This window comes from Lynx canadensis, chromosome F1 (genome assembly GCF_007474595.2).
Source record: "Lynx canadensis isolate LIC74 chromosome F1, mLynCan4.pri.v2, whole genome shotgun sequence".
In the NCBI taxonomy this organism is placed as follows: Eukaryota; Metazoa; Chordata; class Mammalia; order Carnivora; family Felidae; genus Lynx; species Lynx canadensis.
Window position 1 is genome coordinate 16,526,757 of NC_044319.2, and position 20,449 is coordinate 16,547,205.

General features: G+C 36.5%; 1 protein-coding gene across 7 annotated transcripts in view; it reads left to right on the forward strand.

Moving 5' to 3' along the window:
- RABGAP1L (RAB GTPase activating protein 1 like) overlaps nt 1-20,449 on the forward strand; it is a 774,838-nt gene that overhangs the window by 495,288 nt on the left and 259,101 nt on the right. For all 7 annotated transcript variants that reach the window (XM_030303098.1, XM_030303093.1, XM_030303096.1 and 4 more), the window contains 2 exons: nt 9,530-9,655; nt 11,982-12,125. In XM_030303098.1, the coding sequence (XP_030158958.1) occupies nt 9,530-9,655; nt 11,982-12,125 (270 nt within the window). The remainder of the gene's footprint in view (nt 1-9,529; nt 9,656-11,981; nt 12,126-20,449) is intronic.

Below are 20,449 nucleotides of genomic sequence, written 5' to 3' on the forward strand. Positions count from 1 at the left end.
AAAACTTACAGGATGCAGTAAAAGCAGCTTTAGAGGGAAGTTTATAGTGATAGATGCATACATCAAGGAAATAGTCATATCTCAAATAACCTAACTTTATACCTCAAGGAGCTAGAATAAGAACAAGTTAAGCCCCAAATTAGTAGAAGGAAGAAAATAATACAGACTGAAACAGAAACAAATGAAATAGAGAATAGAAAAGCAATAGAAAATATTAACAAAACTAATAGTTGGTACTTTGAAAATGTAAACAAAATTGACAGACATTTAGCTAGACTAACCAAATAAAAAAGAAAGAAGAATCATATAAATGAAATTATAAGTGAAAGAAAAGACATTACAACCGATACCAGAGAAATACGTAGTATCATGAGATTACTATGAATAAGTACGCTCCCACAAATTTGACAACCTAGAAAAAAATGGATAAATTCCTAAAAACAGCCAATGAAGACTGAAGAGATAGAAATTCTGAATACACCAATAATTAGTAAGAGGAGATTGAATCAGTCATCAAAAATCCTCCAACAAATAAAAGTCCAGGACCAGATGGTTTCACTGGTAGAGTCTACCAACCCTTTAAAAGAACCATTAATACCAGTCCTTCTCAAACTCTTCCAAAAAGTTGAGAAGGGAAAACTCCCAAATTCGTTTTACAAGGCAAGCATTACCCTGACACCAAAACCATATTAAGGACGCTACAAAAAAAGAAAACTGTAAGACAGTATACTCTTGATGAATATACATGCAGAAATTCTCAACAAAATACTAGCATACTGAATTGAACATCACATTAGAAGGATCATACACCACGAGCAAGTGGGATTCATCCCTGAAATGCAAGGATGGTTCATATGCAAATCATAAATGTGATATATCACATTAGTAGAATGAAAGATAAAAGTTGTATGATCATCTCAATAGATGGAGAAAAAGAATTTGACAAAATTCAACATCCATTCATGATAAAAATTCTCAACAAATTGGGTATAGAATGTACCTCAACATAATTAATGCCATATATGACAAACCAGTAACATCATACTCAATGGTGAAAGGTTGAAAGTTTTCCCTTTAGATATACAGATGACCAAGAGCTACAATAAAAGGTGCCAAACATCACCAATCCTCAGGGAAATGCAAATCAAAACCACAATGAAATATCACCTTATATATGTGTGTGTGTATATATATATATATATATACACACCTTATATATGTACATATACACCTTATATATATACACATATATATGCACATATATATGTATATACACGTATATATATGCGTATATATACGTATATATGTGTGTGTATATACGTATATATACGTGTATATACACATATATGTATATGTATATACACGTGTATATGTGTATATACACGTATATACATGTATACATACGTGTATATACACGTGTATATGTGTGTATATACACGTGTATATACGTATATATATGTATGTATATATACGTGTGTATATACGTATATATATATATACACGTGTGTATATATACGTATATATGTGTATATATATGTATATATGTGTATATATATACATATATATGTGTGTATATATATGTACATATATGTGTGTGTATATATATGTATATATATATACGTATGTATGTGTGTATATATACGTATATATATATACGTATGTATGTGTGTGTATATATACGTATATATATATATACATATATATAGGAAAATGTGTATATATATATATATACTATATATATAGTATATACTATATATACTGTAGGACAATGTATATATATATATATATATATATACATATATACATATATACATATATATAGGACAATGGCTATTATCAAAAAGACAAAAAGTAACAAGTATTGGCAAAGATGTAGAGAAAAGGGAACCTTTGTGTACTATTGGTGGGAATGTAAATTGGTGCAGCTGCTATGAAGATAGTATAGAGATTCTTCAAAAAAATAAAATATTACTACCATATGACCTAACAGTTCAAGTTCTGGGTATTTATCCAAAGGAAATAAAAACACTGAAGCCAAAAGATATATGCACCCCTATGGTCATTGTAGCATTACTTACAATAATAGCCAAGATATTGAAGCAGGCTAAGTGGCCATGGATGGATGAGTGGATAAAGAAAATGTGTCTCATATATGTATGTGCATTATGCTAAATAAAATAAGTTAAACAGAGAAACACAAATATTATATGATCTCACATGTAGAATCTTACCAAAAAAAGTTCATAAATAGAGAAAACAAATAGTTGCCAAAAGTGGGGGGTTAGGGGTGCATGAAATGGGTGAGGGGGAGGTCAAAAGGTACAAACTTCCAGTTATTAAATAAGTAAGTCATAGGGGTGTAATGTACAGCATAGTGACTATAGTTAATAATACTGCTCTACACATTTGAAAAATGCTAAGAGATTAAATCTTTTCTTTTAAATAAAATTTTTTAATGTTTATTTATTTTTGAGAGAGAGAGAGCATGAGCAGGGGAGAGGCAGAGGGAGAGGGAGACATAGAATCCGAAGCAGGCTCCAAGCTCTAGGATCTGAGCTGTCAGCACAGAGCCTGACATGGGGCTCAAATGCACTAACTGTGAGATCACGACCTGAGTCGAAGTTGGGAGGCTTAACCAACTGACCAGCCCAGGCGTCTGTATAATGCTGAGATTAAATCTTAAAAGTTCTCATTGCAAGAAAAATCATTGAACATCAATGGTGATAGATGTTAACTAGACTTGTGATGATTTCAATTATGTACAGATATTGAACTATTATGTTACATATTATGTTACATACCTGAAACTAATATAATGTTATGTGTCAGTTATATCCGCACTGAAACAAAGAAAAATAAAGCTTTTTCTTGACTATGAATAAGACAAGGGAGACCACTCTCACCACTCATATTCCACATAGTAGTGGATATGCTAGCCAGAGCAGTCAGGCAAGAACAAGAAATCATAGATATCCAAATCAGAAAGGAAAAAAATGAAAGTCTTTCTTTGAAGATGACATGATCTTATGTATAGAAAACCCTAAAGACTCCACCAAAAAAACTGTTAGAACTAATCAGCAAATTCATTACAGTTGCAGGATCTGAAATCAACATCCAAACTTCAGTTATGTTTCTATATACTTAACAATGAACTATCTGGAAAATAAATAAAATAATCCCATTTACAGTAGTATCAAAAAGTTAAATATTTAGTAATAAATTTAAGGAGGTGAATTACTGTACACTGAAAACTATAAAACATAGATGAAAGAAATTGAAGAAGACATAAATGGAAACATACTCCTTCTCATGGATCAGAAGAATTGGTAATAACCAAAGTCATCTACAGATTCAATGCAATCCCTATTAAAATCACAATGACAAGGGTGCCTGAGTGGCTGTGTAGGTTGAGCATCTGGCTCTTGATTTTGGATCAGGTCATGATCCCAGGGTTGTGGGATCGAGCCCCACGTCAGGCTCCATGCTGAGCATGGAACCTGTGTAAGATTCTTTCTCTCTCCCTTTCTCCCCCCACCTTTGCCCCTTTCCCCCACTTGTGCTCTCTAAAATTAATTTTTTTAATTTTAAAAACTTAATCCCAATGACAGTTTTTCAGAATTAGAAAAAACAATCTAAAATGTTGTGTGGGAACATAGAAGACCCTGAATGCCAAAACAGTCCTGAGGAGAAGAGCAAAGGTGGAGGCATCACACTTTTCTGATTTTAAACTCTCTTACTAAACTATAGTAATCAAATGATACTGACATATCAGTATCTCCTACAAAACTATAGTAATCAGTATGATACTGACATAAAAATTGTTCTGTAGACCAATGAAACAGAATTGAGAGCCCAGAAATAAAGCTATGCATATATAGCCAACTAATAATTTGACAAAGAAGCTAGGCATATTTAATGGGGAAAGGGTAGTTTCTTTAGTAAATGGTGTTAGGAAAACTGGACACCACATGCAAAAGAATGAAACTGCACCCCTGTCTTACACCTCATAAAAATTAAAATGGGTTAAGTATTTAAATGTAAGACCTGAAACCTGAAACCACCTAGAGGTAAACATAGATAAAAATCTTTTTGACTTTGGTCTTGACAGTGATTCTTTGGATAGGATATCAAAAGCACAGACAACAAGGGGCGCCTGGGTGGCGCAGTCGGTTAAGCGTCCGACTTCAGCCAGGTCACGATCTCGCGGTCCGTGAGTTCGAGCCCCGCGTCGGGCTCTGGGCTGATGGCTCAGAGCCTGGAGCCTGTTTCCGATTCTGTGTCTCCGTCTCTCTCTGCCCCTCCCCTGTTCATGCTCTGTCTCTCTCTGTCCCGAATATAAATAAACGTTGAAAAAAAAAATTAAAAAAAAAAAAAAAGGCACAGACAACAAAAGCAAAGATTATCAAGTGGGACTACATCTTCATGGCAAAAGAAACATCCGCAAAATGAAAGGGCAGCCTACACAATGGGAAAAAATATTTGCAAACCACATATCTGATAAGGATTAATATCCAAAACATATGAAGAACTATAACTCGGGGAGGGGAGGGGGCGGATCACCCAATGAAAAAATGGGCAGATGACCTGAATAGACATTTTTTCCAAAGAAGATACTCAGAATCTAACAGGTATATGAAAAGGTGCTCAACAACACCAATCATCATGGAGATAAAAAACACAATGAGATATTGTCTCACACCTGTTAAAATAACTATTATCAAAAAGACCAGAGGTAACAAGTATTGGCAAGGATGTGGATAAAAGGGAACCCTTGTACACTTTGGTGGGAATGTAAACTGGTGAAGCTACTATGGAAAACAGTACGGACGTTCTTCGGAATATTAAAAATAGAACTACCCTATGATCCAGCAATTCCACTTCTGAATATATATCCAGAAAGAATGAAATTACCATCTTAAAGTGATATTAGCACCCCCATGTTCATAGCAGCACTATTTACAATAGGCAAGACATGGAAACAACCTAGATGTCCATCAGCAGGTGAATGGGTAAAGATAATGTGGCATATACATATAATGGAATACTATTCACCCATAAAAAAGGAAATCCTGACATTTGTGACAGCATGGGTAGACCTAAAGGGCATTATCCTAAGAAAATAAGTGTGTATCAGTTATATGTAGACTCTAAACAAGCTGAAGTCATTAAAGAGAGTAGATTGGTAGTTGCCACAGGGTGGGGGGAGAATGGGTGAGTGTGGTGAAATGGTACAAACTTTAAGTTATGAAATTAATAAGTTCTGGTTAACAGTTTGATGACTGTAGTTGACAATACCGTACTGTATATTTGAAAGTTGCTAAGAGAGATCTTAAAAGTTACTTACTACACGAAAAAATTGTAACTATGTGAGGTGACAGATCTTTTAACTAATCTATGATGGTCATCATTTTGAGAAATATATATATATGTTATATTTGTAACATATCTATATATAATCATCACTTTGAACACTTGAAAATTACACAGTGTTCTATGTCAATTGCATCTCAATAAAGCTGGAGAAAATGGAATGATTAAGCTTACAATGATATAAAGTTTTAAAATCCAGAAGTAGTAAATACTGAAAATCACTTACTCATTGTTTTGCTGCATTGTACTGTTATCTGACCTCTGAGTCTGTTTGTAAATGTTTTAATCTGGATGATGGAAATACTATCAAATGCTGCCCTGCTACACAGCACTTCTCAACTCCAGTCCATTTACTTTGTGCTGTTTGATGAGTTCTGGATAATGGCCAAATACTCCTAATGCTTTAGCAAGACCCCTATTACCCAACTTGTTAATAGAATTATTAGTATTATGTTTATTTGCATTGACAATGCTAATAAATTATTTAATTTTAGAAGTAAAATCTTGTGCCATTGTTGGAATCATTCGTGGCCATCAGTAAGTGATTATTGTTTAGAATTTCCAAACTGTGGGGGTGCCTCACTGGCTCAGTTGGAAGAGCATGTGACTCTTGATCGCGGGGTTGTGAGTTCGAGCTCCACATGGGGTGTAGATTTTACTTAGATAAAACTTTACAAAGAAAGCATTTCCAAACTATATTTTCCTATCAGACTTCTCACATTTCACAATACCACCAGTCTAGGATCAGCTTTTACTCCCTGATACTGACACTTTTCTAAGGTATATCTTCCTCAAACATGTATTATCTTATCCTTCAAAAACAAAATATCATTACAAGCCTTTGCAGTTTAAATGTCAGTCAGTATTTGTTGTCTGTTCTATATATTTTTAGATCTTTATTTTCATTTTTAAAATCTTTGACATTTTTTTGCTAAGTTTTATTTGCTTGCCCTGGTTGCTACTACTAATGGAAAGAGAAATATCCAGGGAAGCTTAATTAGACATGCTGAATAGATTGCATTTAGTGTTTAAACTAGAAAGAGAAGGTTGCATTTTCACTTTCCAAAGGATTATACGTGTTTCACATTACTTTCTCACTCATTTTGTTTCACAGCCTTTTTGGCTTCATAAGGGTTCATTTTTAGTCAGTTTTATGATGAGACGGTATCTGAGATCCTGTAAGAACCTATTATGCCTGACCTTCGTCTTCACTGATCTTCAGTATTGACTCTACCCCAGCTGGGCTGGTATTTTATAGGGTTCGTCTACCATTTTTGTGTGGCATGTGAACCTACTGGAAATTGAAAACTTGATTTTTGTTGCCTGAAGCTAGACATGGAAGACAAGAGCTCTAAGACTCCCCACTCCCCCAAATGGAGATTTTCTTTTTTTTAATTTTTTTTTTAACGTTTATTTATTTTTGAGCCAGAGAGAGACAGAGCATGAACGGGGGAGGGTCAGAGAGAGGGAGACACAGAATCTGAAACAGGCTCCAGGCTCTGAGCTGTCAGCACAGAGCCCGACGCGGGGCTTGAACTCACGGACCGCGAGATCATGACCTGAGCCGAAGTCATTCGCTCAACTGACTGAGCCACCCAGGCGCCCCAGATTTTCTTTTTTTAAAATAAAGGTTATGGACTGGAATTGGGCCACTTTATTTTGGGGGATCAAACTCCAACGTATAAAGGCTTTTGTCTTTTTAAGAACGCGTATTAAATATGTTGTTTGTGTGTGAGAGAGAAATGGATGGGGAGTGGGGAGGAAAGAGCCGAGAAGAGTGAGATAGAGATGAGGGAGATAGACGGAGGGAGGGAGAATTTAAGCTCCATACCTAAAAGCAAAGTAAAGATTTACGTTCATTTGTCATTTTCCTGACTAATTTTTCCTGGTCGAGCTCATACCCACCCCTTGCTTGTGCTCTCGCTGTAGCGATGTTGTTTATCCCAGGATTGGTGTGTCCATATCAAAGTCAAAGAGATTGCCTGTTTAGTTGTCCTTTGGGAAGATGCTATACCATTACTTCTGTGTGCACAGGGCCTAGCACACTGCATACATCTCTCATGTTCAGTGACTGGCTGTGTGAATCCCATACGGCATTTAAACCTTTCATTTACTTTAATGGCTTTACCCATTTAAGGAAATAAAGGCTTGTTCCCTTTATTTTTTTTTTAATTTTTTTTTCAACGTTTATTTTATTTTTGGGACAGAAAGAGACAGAGCATGAACGGGGGAGGGGCAGAGAGAGAGGGAGACACAGAATCGGAAACAGGCTCCAGGCTCTGAGCCATCAGCCCAGAGCCTGACGCGGGGCTCTAACTCCCGGACCGCGAGATCGTGACCTGGCTGAAGTCGGACGCTTAACCGACTGCGCCACCCAGGCGCCCCAAGGCTTGTTCCCTTTATAGGATACCAACTATTTAACTAAACATCATTCACTTAGAGGGAGATTATAAGTGAATTCGTTTCTCTAGGGCTGGCTACCATTACCTTACATGAGCACTTTTGTATGGCCATTTTAGGAAAGATCCAAGAGAAAGATGGAGAGCCTAAGACCTTGGTGGTAAGAGGGGTACACCATGCATGTGCAAGTCAGTGTCACTTGAGGCTCCAATGACAGAATTGTTAAAAGAGGGAAGAATACAGTGCACTTGTATCTAAATAAGTGTAAGCTGAAAAATGTTTGCTGACTTGAACACCTGGGGTCAAAGCCCCAAACAACTCAGATAAAAAAGAAATAAGTAGAAGTGCCTGGCTTAGTTGGTTAAGGTCTGACTCTTGATTTTGGCTCAGGTCATGATCTCACGGTGTCTGAGATCGAGCCCTACATTGGGCTCTGAGCTGACAGTGTGGAGCCTGCTTGGGATTCTTTCTCTCCCTCCCTCTCTGCCCCTTCCCTGCATGTGCTCACTCTGTCTGTCTGTCTGTCTCTCTCTCTCTCTCTCTCTCTCTCTCAAAATGAATAAATAAGCTTAAAAAATACAAAATAAGTAAATATTTATAGAATTGAAATGACAACAACTAAGTGTACTTACTTAACTTTAGGTTTTATTTAACTAATTTACATATTTTATGGTTTGTAAGTAGAAAATACAAGTGGCCAATTGGTGTAGGAATTTAAATAAACAGTTACATTTCTAAGTGGGTAAATAGAATTCTACTTGATTCAATTATTCAGGCAGGCAGTTAATTTAACAAGGTGTCAAATATCATAATCAGCCAAGGTCAGATTTTCAAAGAAGTGACATTGCAAGTAAATGTTTACATAAACAGTTACATTTTAGGACAGTGAGTTGAAGATAAAATCTTTTTCTGTTGGCTTGATGTAATTTCTAGAATATTGGATATGTTTCTTTCTAAATCCCTTCAGTTTATTGATACCACGATGTAGAGATTTGTTTCTTGGGTTTAAGATTTCATTTTCTGTTCAGATAAAAATACCTCTAGGAAGGGTATATTAGAGTTTGTCATTTAACTCTTAATGTTGGAAGTTCATAACATTCTTTCCTAAAAACTATTTATATAGAAAGAAAATAGCAGTATCAAGAAGACTGGGAAGGCAGCCTCTCCCTGTCTATCAAAATTAAAATTGCACTTACCCTTTGACCCAGCAGTCCCTCTTTTGGGAATATGTTTGGGGGGGGGGGGGCCTGTGGAAGCAAGATGCATAGTAATGTTTAGAGAATGTTATCTTCTATGTAGATAAGGGAAGAAATAAAATAAGTGTGATTCTTTTATTTGCATAAAGAAATACTAGCAGGATACATGAGAAATTATTGAACATAGTTATAAGGTTATGCCAAAGAGATGGGGGGGCGGGTATGGGGGTTATTATACTTGGAGATAGAGAGGAATAAGACTTTTACCTTTATATACTTTTGCATCATTTTGATTTTTGAATCATGTGAGTGTATTACCTATTTTTTTAAAAGTTTATTTATTATTTTGAGAGAGAGAGCATGAGCAGGGGAAGGGCAGAGAGAAAGAATCCCAAGCAGGCTCCACACTGCCAGCACGGAGCCCGATGCGGGGCTTGAACTCAGGAACCGTGAGTAGAGGCCTTTAGCCATTGGTGCAGCGGACTGCTAACATGAAGGGACTTTTCTGACATTCTGGCCACATGCCACTCAGTCAGGTTCTCTATGTATCTGTTTTCCTATAGATGCCAGAGGAACAAGCATTCTGTGTTTTGGTGAAAATCATGTATGACTATGGTTTGCGAGATCTCTACAAAAACAACTTTGAAGATCTTCACTGTAAATTCTATCAGTTGGAGAGACTAATGCAGGTAAGTGAAAATTAGGCTTTTGTCACTCAGGGGTTGTTTGAAGTACAGAAAAAGTAATAAAATTGATGGACAATAATGATTCATGGAGGTTTAATGGACTTCTACAGAAAATGTAGACATATTTGGTTTCTGACCACTATCTACATTGGTGTTAATATTTATTTCACCATTTGATCGTTTTTAAAATAGTCTTCTATTTTAAATATTCAACTTTAATATAGTGAGTTAAGTCAGTGAAGAGATTCCCAACTATTATTTGTAAAGAAATGAAGATGTTAACAGAATAAAGATTGAAATACGTAAGAGCTTTCTCCACCTTAATTAGCACCAGTACCATATTTAGGTCCACATGTACAGAACTCTTTGAAGGGACAGAAAGTTATTGAAAGAGAATAAAAAACTTACACATTTTAATGTAGAGATGTATTAAAAATTTTTTCTCATATAATGTCCTGATCTCAAACAGTGTTGTTACTGTTTCACAATATGTCTGTGTAAATTTGTATTTAAGAGAAACACATTATTTAATCTGTGTCAGATATGACATAATAAAAAAATTGTGAGCAAAAGCAAAGTTAATGACTAGTGCTGATAAAAGGAATTACTGAGTAGGTTTGAAATTCCATCTGATGTTGGAAATCTTATATCTGTTTTTTAATGTTTATCTATTAAACATTAACATTAAACACTGAGAGAGATAGAGAATGAGAAAGAGGGAGACAGAGGATCTGAAGCAGACTCTGTGCTGACAGCAGTGAGCCCACAGTGGGGCTGGAACTCATGAACTGTGAGATAATGACCTGAGCCAAAGTTTGATGCTCAACTCACTAAGCCACCCAGGTGCCCCTGTGCAGTGTGTTTATATGGCTTTCTCTATATGGGGTATTGGGAATCCAAGAAAAATGTGAAGGAAATACATGAATGGATTGAGTCCGTGTTGGATAAAAGTAAAGTTAATCAAGGAGGAAGGTTAGGGGGATGCAGCAGCAGAGATACTGGTAGGAGCTCATTGGCATGACCTGTCAGGAGATCCGTAGGTGTCTAAAGAGGGAGGCGAGGTCAGTAGGAGACTGAAAAACTAAAACAGGGAAGAGAGAGACTTAGCAGTGGAGTTTACTAGACAACTTTACGGACAACTTTACTAGAAAAGAATGTGGGAGGGTAGAAAACCTTAAACATTAGGAAGAAATGAAATGGGGGAAAGATGTCAAATGAACTGTAAGCACAATGGCGTACAGGCATCGAGGAGAAAAAAGACTGTGTAGAAGAATCTGGTAACTATGGACGGTAAAAGCAATAGACTCTTTTTTAGAGATTTAATCCTTCCAAGTAAATATTTGGGACTTTTCACTTCTTTACCTTTTATTTACAGAAGTTTATGTTTTTTTCTAAGGTCCGTATTCTTAAAAGCTTTAAGAGTCAAATAAGTGTAACTGATAAATGAAGAGCATGTTTGTGGTACTGTGAAGAAAACCAGACACATTTTTCTGTTAGCGTCTTTCAGTGGTGACCATTTGGACACCCCAATTTAAAGTACCTAATGGGTACATCTGGGTGCTTTTCAAAAAGCATCTGATGTAAGAAGTTAGGCTTTTCTTTTTGTTTTTGTGGTCTGTTTATGAAAACAAAATGAACGTGGGCTTTTACGTATCTTTGCTTTTGTCTTTCAGTTAGAGGAATAGCTAGGCTGATACTCTGTACTTTACCTTTCATGCTTTTGACAAGCATTTACTTGTGTAAATTGGAAAGAAAAGGGATCAGGGTGACATAAAGGCATTTTTAGGAGACATCCAATTTCATACATTATACGCTTGCACAGTTTCTACAGTTTGCCATTTTTAATGTCAAAGACCAATTGTTTTAAAGTTTGGTTGTGTTTTGGGCTTTTCTCAATACTGCACAAATTTACTGGAGTGATACCATAGATCCCAGATGATGTTGATATTAAGTGGTCTCCAAAGAGAAGATAACCTAGGTAGTTAGGCATTGAACCCTGAATGGGGTGTTGGACTTGACTCTGGAGGGATGACATTGATCAGACTACAGGTGTTCTGTCAGAGCAAGCATGTCCCAAGAAACAAGAACAGTCAAGTGAGCAACAGGTGATATTTGTTATTTGTTCATAACAAGTCTGCCTTTATTTTCCTTGATTATCGTGTCCCCAGTGCTCATCTCCTGTCATTGCTTCTGTGTAATTACATAAAATTCAGCAGATGCCACGAAAAATTGAGAGTGGTCATAGAAAGCTTGTCCTAAATTATAGTAGTGGTAGGAAATAAAGCTTCTCAGTCTTCCTTCCCCTCAATTTTCCACTTTGACTTTTTAGGAGCAGTTACCAGACCTGCATACCCATTTTTGTGATCTGCACCTGGAAGCACATATGTACGCGTCCCAGTGGTTTCTCACTCTTTTCACTGCCAAGTTCCCTCTCTGCATGGTCTTCCACATCATTGACCTACTGCTTTGTGAGGTACAGTAACTCCATCTCTCATACCTAAACCAAAGTAGAAAATAGTTTCTAAAGTGGCTACAATTTTTTTTTTACTTTAAGCCATAAATACCATAGAGTTCTATTTGAATTTTTAGTAAAGACTATTTTAGTTGTAATTTTATTACTTGTGAGAAATGAAAATGTTTAAGCATATGTAATTTCTTCAAAGTAAGATGAGGTAATTAAATGTATACAATTAAAATTCATAATAAGCCTTTATTTGTGTAATAATATATTACTAATATAAAGGACCCTTAAAGTTAAATAAATTTAAAATAAAGTGTTTCTAGGGGCGCCTGGGTGGCGCAGTCGGTTAAGCGTCCGACTTCAGCCAGGTCACGATCTCGCGGTCCGTGAGTTCGAGCCCCGCGTCGGGCTCTGGGCTGATGGCTCAGAGCCTGGAGCCTGTTTCCAATTCTGTGTCTCCCTCTCTCTCTGCCCCTCCCCCGTTCATGCTCTGTCTCTCTCTGTCCCAAAAATAAATAAACGTTGAAAAAAAAAAATTTAAAATAAAGTGTTTCTAATAGTAATGCAGTTTTACTCCAAGAGTGAATATAAATGAAAATTGTACAGTAATTTTAATTTAATTTTAATTTTCTATTCTATTCAATTCTATTCTATTCTATTCTATTCTATTCTATTCTATTCTATTCTATATGCCAGTATAGTTAACATACAGTGTTATGTTAGTTTCGGGTATACAATATGATTCAGCACTCCAAACGGCACCCAGTGCTTGGGGCACCTGGGTGGCTCCGTTGGTTAAGCGTCAGACTTTGGCTCACAGTTTGTGAGTTCGAGCCTTGTATTGGGCTCTGTGCTGACAGCTCAGAGCCTGGAGCCTGTTTCAGATTCTGTGTCTCCCTCTCTCTCTACCCCTCCCCCACTTGCTCCATGTCTGTCTCTGTCTCTCTCTCTCTCTCTCTCTCTCTCTCTCTCAAAAATAAACATTAAAAAAAAAAAGACACCCAGTGCTCATCACAAGTGCACTCCTTAATCCCCATAAACTATTTTACTCATGTCCCTATCGACCTCCCCTTTGGTAACCCTCAGTTTGTCCTCTAATTATATAGTAATTTAATCCTCAATTCATAAGATATTTCTATTGTATATGATGTTTGACACTCCTACCAGGTAACAGTGAAGTGATACTCTAAAGTTTCTACATCATATAGTTTTATTTTCAGTCAGGATATTTCAAAAATTAGCTTGCAAAATATTTTAGGTATCTGTATTTATGTATTTTATTGTTTTTATTTCCTTTGGTGGCAAAATTTATTTACTCCTTTTTTTTGAAGCAGGGAGGGGCAAAGAGAAGGGGCGAGAGAGACTCAAGCAGGCCCCGCACCCAGTGTAGAGCCCAGTGCAGGGCTTGATACCACGATCGTGTCTGGAACCGAAGTCAAGAGTCAGATGCTTAACTGACTGAGCCACCCAGGCACCCCATACTTACTTTACTCTTAAAGAAATAAGCAACATTACACACACATACATCATATACTGACAGTCAACATGTTGGACAGTCTTAGCAGTGATAGGAAAGCTGCTGTAGGAGAATGACTTTTTTATTATTGGGAATATATATGTACATAAATTATACTATCTTAAATTAGAAAGCTAGAGTAATCATGGGGCCCCTGGGTGGCTCCGTCAGTTAAGCGCCGACTTCGGCTCAGGTTTGTGAGTTTGAGCCCTGCATTGGGCTCTGTGCTGACAGCTCAGAGCCTGGAGCCTGCTTCCGATTCTGTGTCTCCCTCTCTCTCTGCCCCTCCCCCACTTGTGCTCTGTCTCTCTCTGGCTCTCAAAAATAAATAAACATTAAAAGAAAATTTTTTTTAAAAGAAAGCTAATCAAAAATATAAACCTAATATAATCTGGACAGTTTTGTATTTCTACGTTACTTTATACAGTTTCCTCTTTCTTAAAAGTCTAACCATTTTAATCACCCTGGGGACTAGAAATTTCATTTCAAAAGTAAGATTAAAGAAGATAAAGTACATCAGCTGCACAAAGTAAAACTGTTAGTTCTAGCCTATCACAGCAGTAACCATTTCATATGCAAGCCACGTTGGGTTCTGCTCTTGGAGGTTCTAGGTAACAGTTGCACAGTACGTGAAAGTTGCAGAGTATTTTGTAAGGGTGTAAGAGTTGTAAACATTTGTAACATATTTTGACAAAGAAAGTTTGAGTGACTTGCTGAAGGTCACAGAATAAGGTCTCCAATTCTGAACACGTAACAGCTAGAGAACCTGACCGATAGCATAGTAACTCTCTGATTTTTTTTTTTTACTGATAAATTCATTTCTAAACTGCCTATATAAATATAACCTAAAGGAAGAATGCAGAATTAGAAGCTAAAACTTTATTCAAAGTCAAAATGGTGTGATCACAGTATACACAAATTTAGGCATTTGTACTAAAAATTCTACTTGGCCTGATTATCCAAATTGGTGTGGTGAACAGTTCTGACTCTAATTTAGTGCAATACTCTTCGAAAGTAAAAGCCAAATTTATATCTTTGAGTTCTGTGAACTTAAAGTAATACTAAAATTTAGTTTTCATGAGTATTCATAGGTCCTATTTATTTTAATCACCCTGGGGACTAGAAATTTCATACTAAGCTGAGGTTAGTATTTCATGATATTTATTAAAAAATGGGAAAGTGAGGGTATGACCTTTTAACAGTTTTATCTTTATATATTGTAGGAGCTTGCAAAAGTTAATATCATTGCTTCATGTTTTTTGCTGAAAGAGATTATCTAATTTCATACTATATTAGTTCTATACTGTTCATTATAGTAATGAGAAGGAAATTAATATGCTTAATCATACCAGTTAAATTGGATTTCTCGGTCACTTTTGGCAGAATAGTAACACTATCCTTTAGCTCACTAGACTGATGACCTTCTAAAATTGTCTCTATCTCAGTGGTTCCATACCTGACATTGGAGTATCATCCATGGGTCTTCTGGAACCCAGATTCATAATTTCTCGGGAAATTTTTATCTTGAAGATACTGGAATTTCTAATGTCAGTTGCTAAGAAAATTAGCAACATATATGGTAGAGAAATGAAAAGTCGATTTATAAGCCTTCTTATCATTTGCCAACTGTGATTTCTAGTTACAGTGTTTGAAATATCTTAATGCTTATTAAAATTAATAAGTATTATATATATTACTTTACCTCCACTTAAACCTATATTCTGTAGCTGCTTAAGGAAATTGCATAGCTTTCTAAAACATAGAATAGTTTGTAATCACAGGATCATGGTAACCAGGGAAATGAATAATAACATCCCTTAATAGTTCAAAATTTTGTTGGGAACAGTATCAGGATATTCATTTCTTTCCACTAACTCATCTTTGTCAGCGGATTATTTTGCAAAGGAAATTTTTAGGTAAACTTTGATTTCCTGCCTGTCTGTGTTTTTTCTCTTTGCCCCTTTCCTCCTTGTAGTTAATAAACTGTTTGTATCAAAGCTCTTCTTTCATATGAGGTAGAGTTTTCTAAAAGAAGAAATGATATAACACAGTCTTAAATAGAATCATCTATAGGTATTGTTTTTGTCCTATTCTCTATTTTTTAGGAAAATGATTTAAATCTTCCTGGGCTATGAATTAATGTTTAGTTACAAATGGAACGCTGAGAAATTCTCAGATGGAAAAGTTGATTTTTCAAAATTCATCACTCTGACCAAAAAAACCCAAAAGTGTTAATCTGCAGGATTATTTTGCTCAGAGATCCTATTGCAGAGTGAGAAAGACATCAAGCTTGCGACTTTTAGAAAGCTTATCATCGTCTCGTGTTTTCCTGTGCTAAATGCTTTTAAGGATTTTTTCATTCATCTGGAGGTCAAAAATATGAAGCTAATGTAGTAGAAGAAAATTTAGGAAGAGTGTTAGTAGACTTTGTGCAGTCTGAGTTAAAAACTTCTAGTTGTTAATAGTTTATTTAAAGTGTTTATATAAAGCTGAATATATGGTGACTCAGGTTAATTCCCTTATTTAGTGAAGATGATGGCATCAGGATTTTAAACTAGAGTTTGAAAAAAACATTTTATTATATTGAAATGAATGGAACTTTCTATAAATTATCATTTAGCCAATCAATGAAATGAAATTATTGTTTTTAAAAAGAACAAAACCTGGGCGCCTGGGTGGCTCAGTCGGTTAAGTGTCCGACTTCGGCTCAGGTCATGATCTCACAGTCTGTGAGTTCAAAGCCCCGCGTTGGGCTCTGTGCTGACCGCTCAGAGCCTGGAGCCTGCTTCGGATTCTGTGTCTCCCTCTCTCTCTGACCCTCCCCTGTTCATGCTCTGTCTTTCTGTCTCAAAAATAAATAAACATTAAAAAAAATTAAAAAAAAGAACAAAACCTTTTATGGTTTATTGTCTGCCTCTATCTGAGGAGATAAGAAAAAGGCTAAAAGTATTATAGTGTAAATATTGTACTGTTAACCCACCGAGAATAGAATAGTGCTTAAAAAAAATGTTTATTTATTTATTTTTGAGAGAGAGAGAGAGAGAGAGAGAGAGCACAAGCTGGAGAGGGGCAGAGAGAGAGGGACAGACAGGCAGACAGAAACCAAAGCAGGCTCCAGACTCTGAGCTGTCAGCACAGAGTCCTATGTGGGGCTCAAACCCACCAACTGTGAGACCATGACCTGAGCCAAGGTCGGATGCTCAACTGACTAAGCCACCCAGGTGCCCCAGAATAGTGCTTTTTTAAAAGAACTTTTTGTTGAAGTGTAAAAGATTAAAAGAAAATTTGCAAAAATTAGTGAAAACGTGATGATTTTTCATAAAGTGAACGTAACTTGTGTAACAAGCACCCAGATCAAAAAGAAGCAGAATACCGTCTGAATTTCAGAAGCCCTCCTCTCTTTCATTGCCCCTGCCTTCACTACCTCTCTGAAGAGTGAGTTACCACTGTCCTGAATTCTAACACCATACATTAGTTTTGATTTTGTTTTGAACTTCATTTAAATGGAATACTACAATATGAACTCTTTTGATGGAGGTGTTTCATTCATCACTATGTTTGTGAGATTCATCCATATAGTTGCATCTAGACAGGGTTCATTTGTTCCAATCCATTCTTCCATTGTATTGTTGATGGGCATTTAGGTTGTTTCCACATCAGGGTTCTTGTAAATAGTGTTGCTGTGAACATTCTTCAGCTTTTTTTTTTTTTTTTGATGTTTATTTATTTTTGAGAGATGGAGGGAGCGCGACCGTGCAGGCGCACGTGAGTGGGGGAGGGGCAGAGAGACAGAGTGGACAGAGGATCCGAAGAGGGCTCTGCGCTGACAGCAGCAAGCCCAATGCAGGGCTTGAACTCTTGAACTGTGAGATCCTGACCTGAACTGAAGTCAGGTGCTCAACCGACTGAGCCACCCAGGCACTCCCCACTTGTGTTTTGGCAAACACCCGAAGGCACTTCTTTGGGTACCTATGTAGGAGTGGGATTGCTGACGTGTATATATGAGGGCTTAGTGGATGCCACTGAGCAGCTCTCCAGAGTATTTGGAACATTACCTTTTGAGTTGTTTTTATTCAGTGAAAGTCTTCCTTGTGATCAAAGGCAGGTGTTTGTTTTGTTTTGTTTTGTTTTTTTAAGAGGGCAGATCCTAGATCAGATTAGAGTTCATGCATATGGAACAAAATAAAACTCATTTGGTTGAAAACTCACTTGATTTCTGAAGTTGCATACAGATGGGAACTAAGAGCTGGATCTAAGAGCTGAGTCACTTTTTTTTTAATGTTTTATTTATTTTTGAGAGAGAGAGAGAGCGAGCGAGCACAAGCTGGGTAGGGGCATCGAGAGAGAAACAGAGGATTTGAAGCAGGCTCCATGCCGACAGCAGTGAGTCTGATGTGGGGCTTGAACTCACAGACTGTGAGGTCATGACCTGAGCTGAAGTTGGATGCTTAACTGACGCAGCCACCCAGGTGCCCCGAGTTGAATCACTTTTGTGCATACATGTAAGAGAAGTTAAGCCAGTGGGAAAAATCCAGCGATGTATTCAGTTACAGAAGAAGCAACATAGAGACAGTTTGACATTGGAGTTTAGATATTTGGCTTTTTAGTTAATCCTTCCTGTATCATTTTATGTTATTTTTACCTATATACGTCTCAGTTTTTTTCTCTGTTAAATGATGCTAACAAAACCATCTCCCAGGTTTATTTTAAAGATTGAAATGAGAGTATGAATATAAAGTGCCGGCTATACAGTAAATATCCAGTTAATAATATTACTCTCCATTCTGCTCTGTCCACCTGTATTGCTCTTTTATTACTTCTCAGTTTCTTCAGTTAACAAAATGACTTCAGAGATTCTTAGGAGAACAGGTTAACTGTTGGTTCTCTCTTACCTTTCTAACCACCTTTGTTTCCCTCTAGTTGAGATGGTTTTTTTTTTGTTTTTTTTTTTTTTGTTTTGTTTTGTTTTTGCTAAGGCCAAAATTTTATCTATTTACCTTCAAGGAAGTTTAATTCTGTTTCATCTTGACTAGTGATTGAAGTAGTCCTCCTAAAGTATGTTTTTCTTCTACCTTTCAGAGACATAAGAACATAAGTATTTCTTTTAGTCTTGACAAAATAACTGACAGCTGATGTTTGAAGTTGACTCTTCCCAAATAGTTCAATTTTTGGAGTATCAAATATATTCAGCTTTATATAGTAACTTGATATTTCATGAAATGTAATGAAATAATTGACCCTTCAAATTAGAATATATTTCCTGCCTTTCTTCTTTGGGTGACGAAAAAAATGAAGTACGATACTACCATATCTAATTAAAATACCACCAAGTAGATGCCTCCTTTCAAAACTGTTTTCTGAACCTCTTATCTAAAGAGTACATTCATTCTATAATATTCTTATTCTTTGCCCCCATTTTTCTTCCTCAAACAGTAATAAGTGAATTTTTCATTGAGATATAATTGGCATATAATATTGTAGAAGTCTGAGGTATATGATGTGTATTTGATATGATGTGTATCAAAGGTATTTGATACCTTTATATATTGCAATATGATTACTACACTAGCATTAGGTGATACCTTTTTCAAATGATATGTTGGATTTAAAAATGCATTAGAGGGGCGCCTGGGTGGCTCAGTCGGTTGAGCGTCCAACTTCAGTTCAAGTCATGATCTCACAGTTCGTGGGTTCGAGCCCCGCATCAGGCTCTGTGCTGACCACTTGCTCAGAGCCTGGAGCCTGCTTCAGATTCAGTGTCTCCTTCTCTCTCTGCCCCTCCCCACTCACACTTTGTCTCACTCTGTTTCTCAAAAATAAGTAAATGTAAAAAAATTTTTTTAATGCATTAGAATGAGCAAAGGAACATAAACATAAATTTTCTAAAAACTTTAAGAGTAGAAAAAAAATGCTTTGACCAACCAATAAATAGTGTAAAGGTTATTTTAAAGTTTTATTTATCAATAGAAATCTTCAGGACTAGAGGGAAACAAACTCTAAAGTCTTGTTTTTGGATCCTAACTTATTTCTCACCTACAAGGATTTTTATGGTTCTCACGTCAGTTGTCTTATAGCTCTTCCTTGTGTTCGCACTAATTTTGATATTACAGAAAGAATAGAAACCTCAGGTCAAATGGCAGAACCATTGTGTGTGATTCCTGTGGCTTCAATGAAATATTCACTCATTCATTCATTTAGTCAACAAACATTTTTTGAACTCCTTCTAAATGCTTGGCACCATTCAGGTTTGGGGATACAACAGTAAAGAAAAGCAGACAAAACTCTTGGCCTTCATTAAGTTTTTATCCTTGTGTAAGGTACAGACAGTAAACAAATGACTAAGTAGAATATATACTCTAGGGGCATCTGGGTGGCTCAATCAATTAAGTGTCTGACTCTTGATTGTGGCTCAGGTCATGATCTCACCGTTCATGAGTTCGAGTCCTGAGTCAGGCTCCACGCGAACAGCACAGCGCCTGCTTGGGAATCTCTCTTTCTCCCTCTCCCTCTGCCCCTCCCCTACTCTCTCTCTCTCTCTCTGTCTCTCTGTCTCTCAAAATAAGAAATAAACTTTTTAAAAATCTTAAAAAAAAAGAATAGTTTATTAGAGGTGTTACGTGCTATGGGAAAAAAACAAAGGAAGAGAAATGTAGTCGATCTCAATAGTAGAGAATTTAGGTTTTACTGTACTGAGATGGGAAACAACTGGAGAGGTTAGGTATAGCACTGGCATGCTCTGATATATATTTTATCCTCATCACTCAGGTTGCCCTATTGAAAAAAGATTGTGGGAGAGTTCGAAGGGGAAAATGGGGGACCA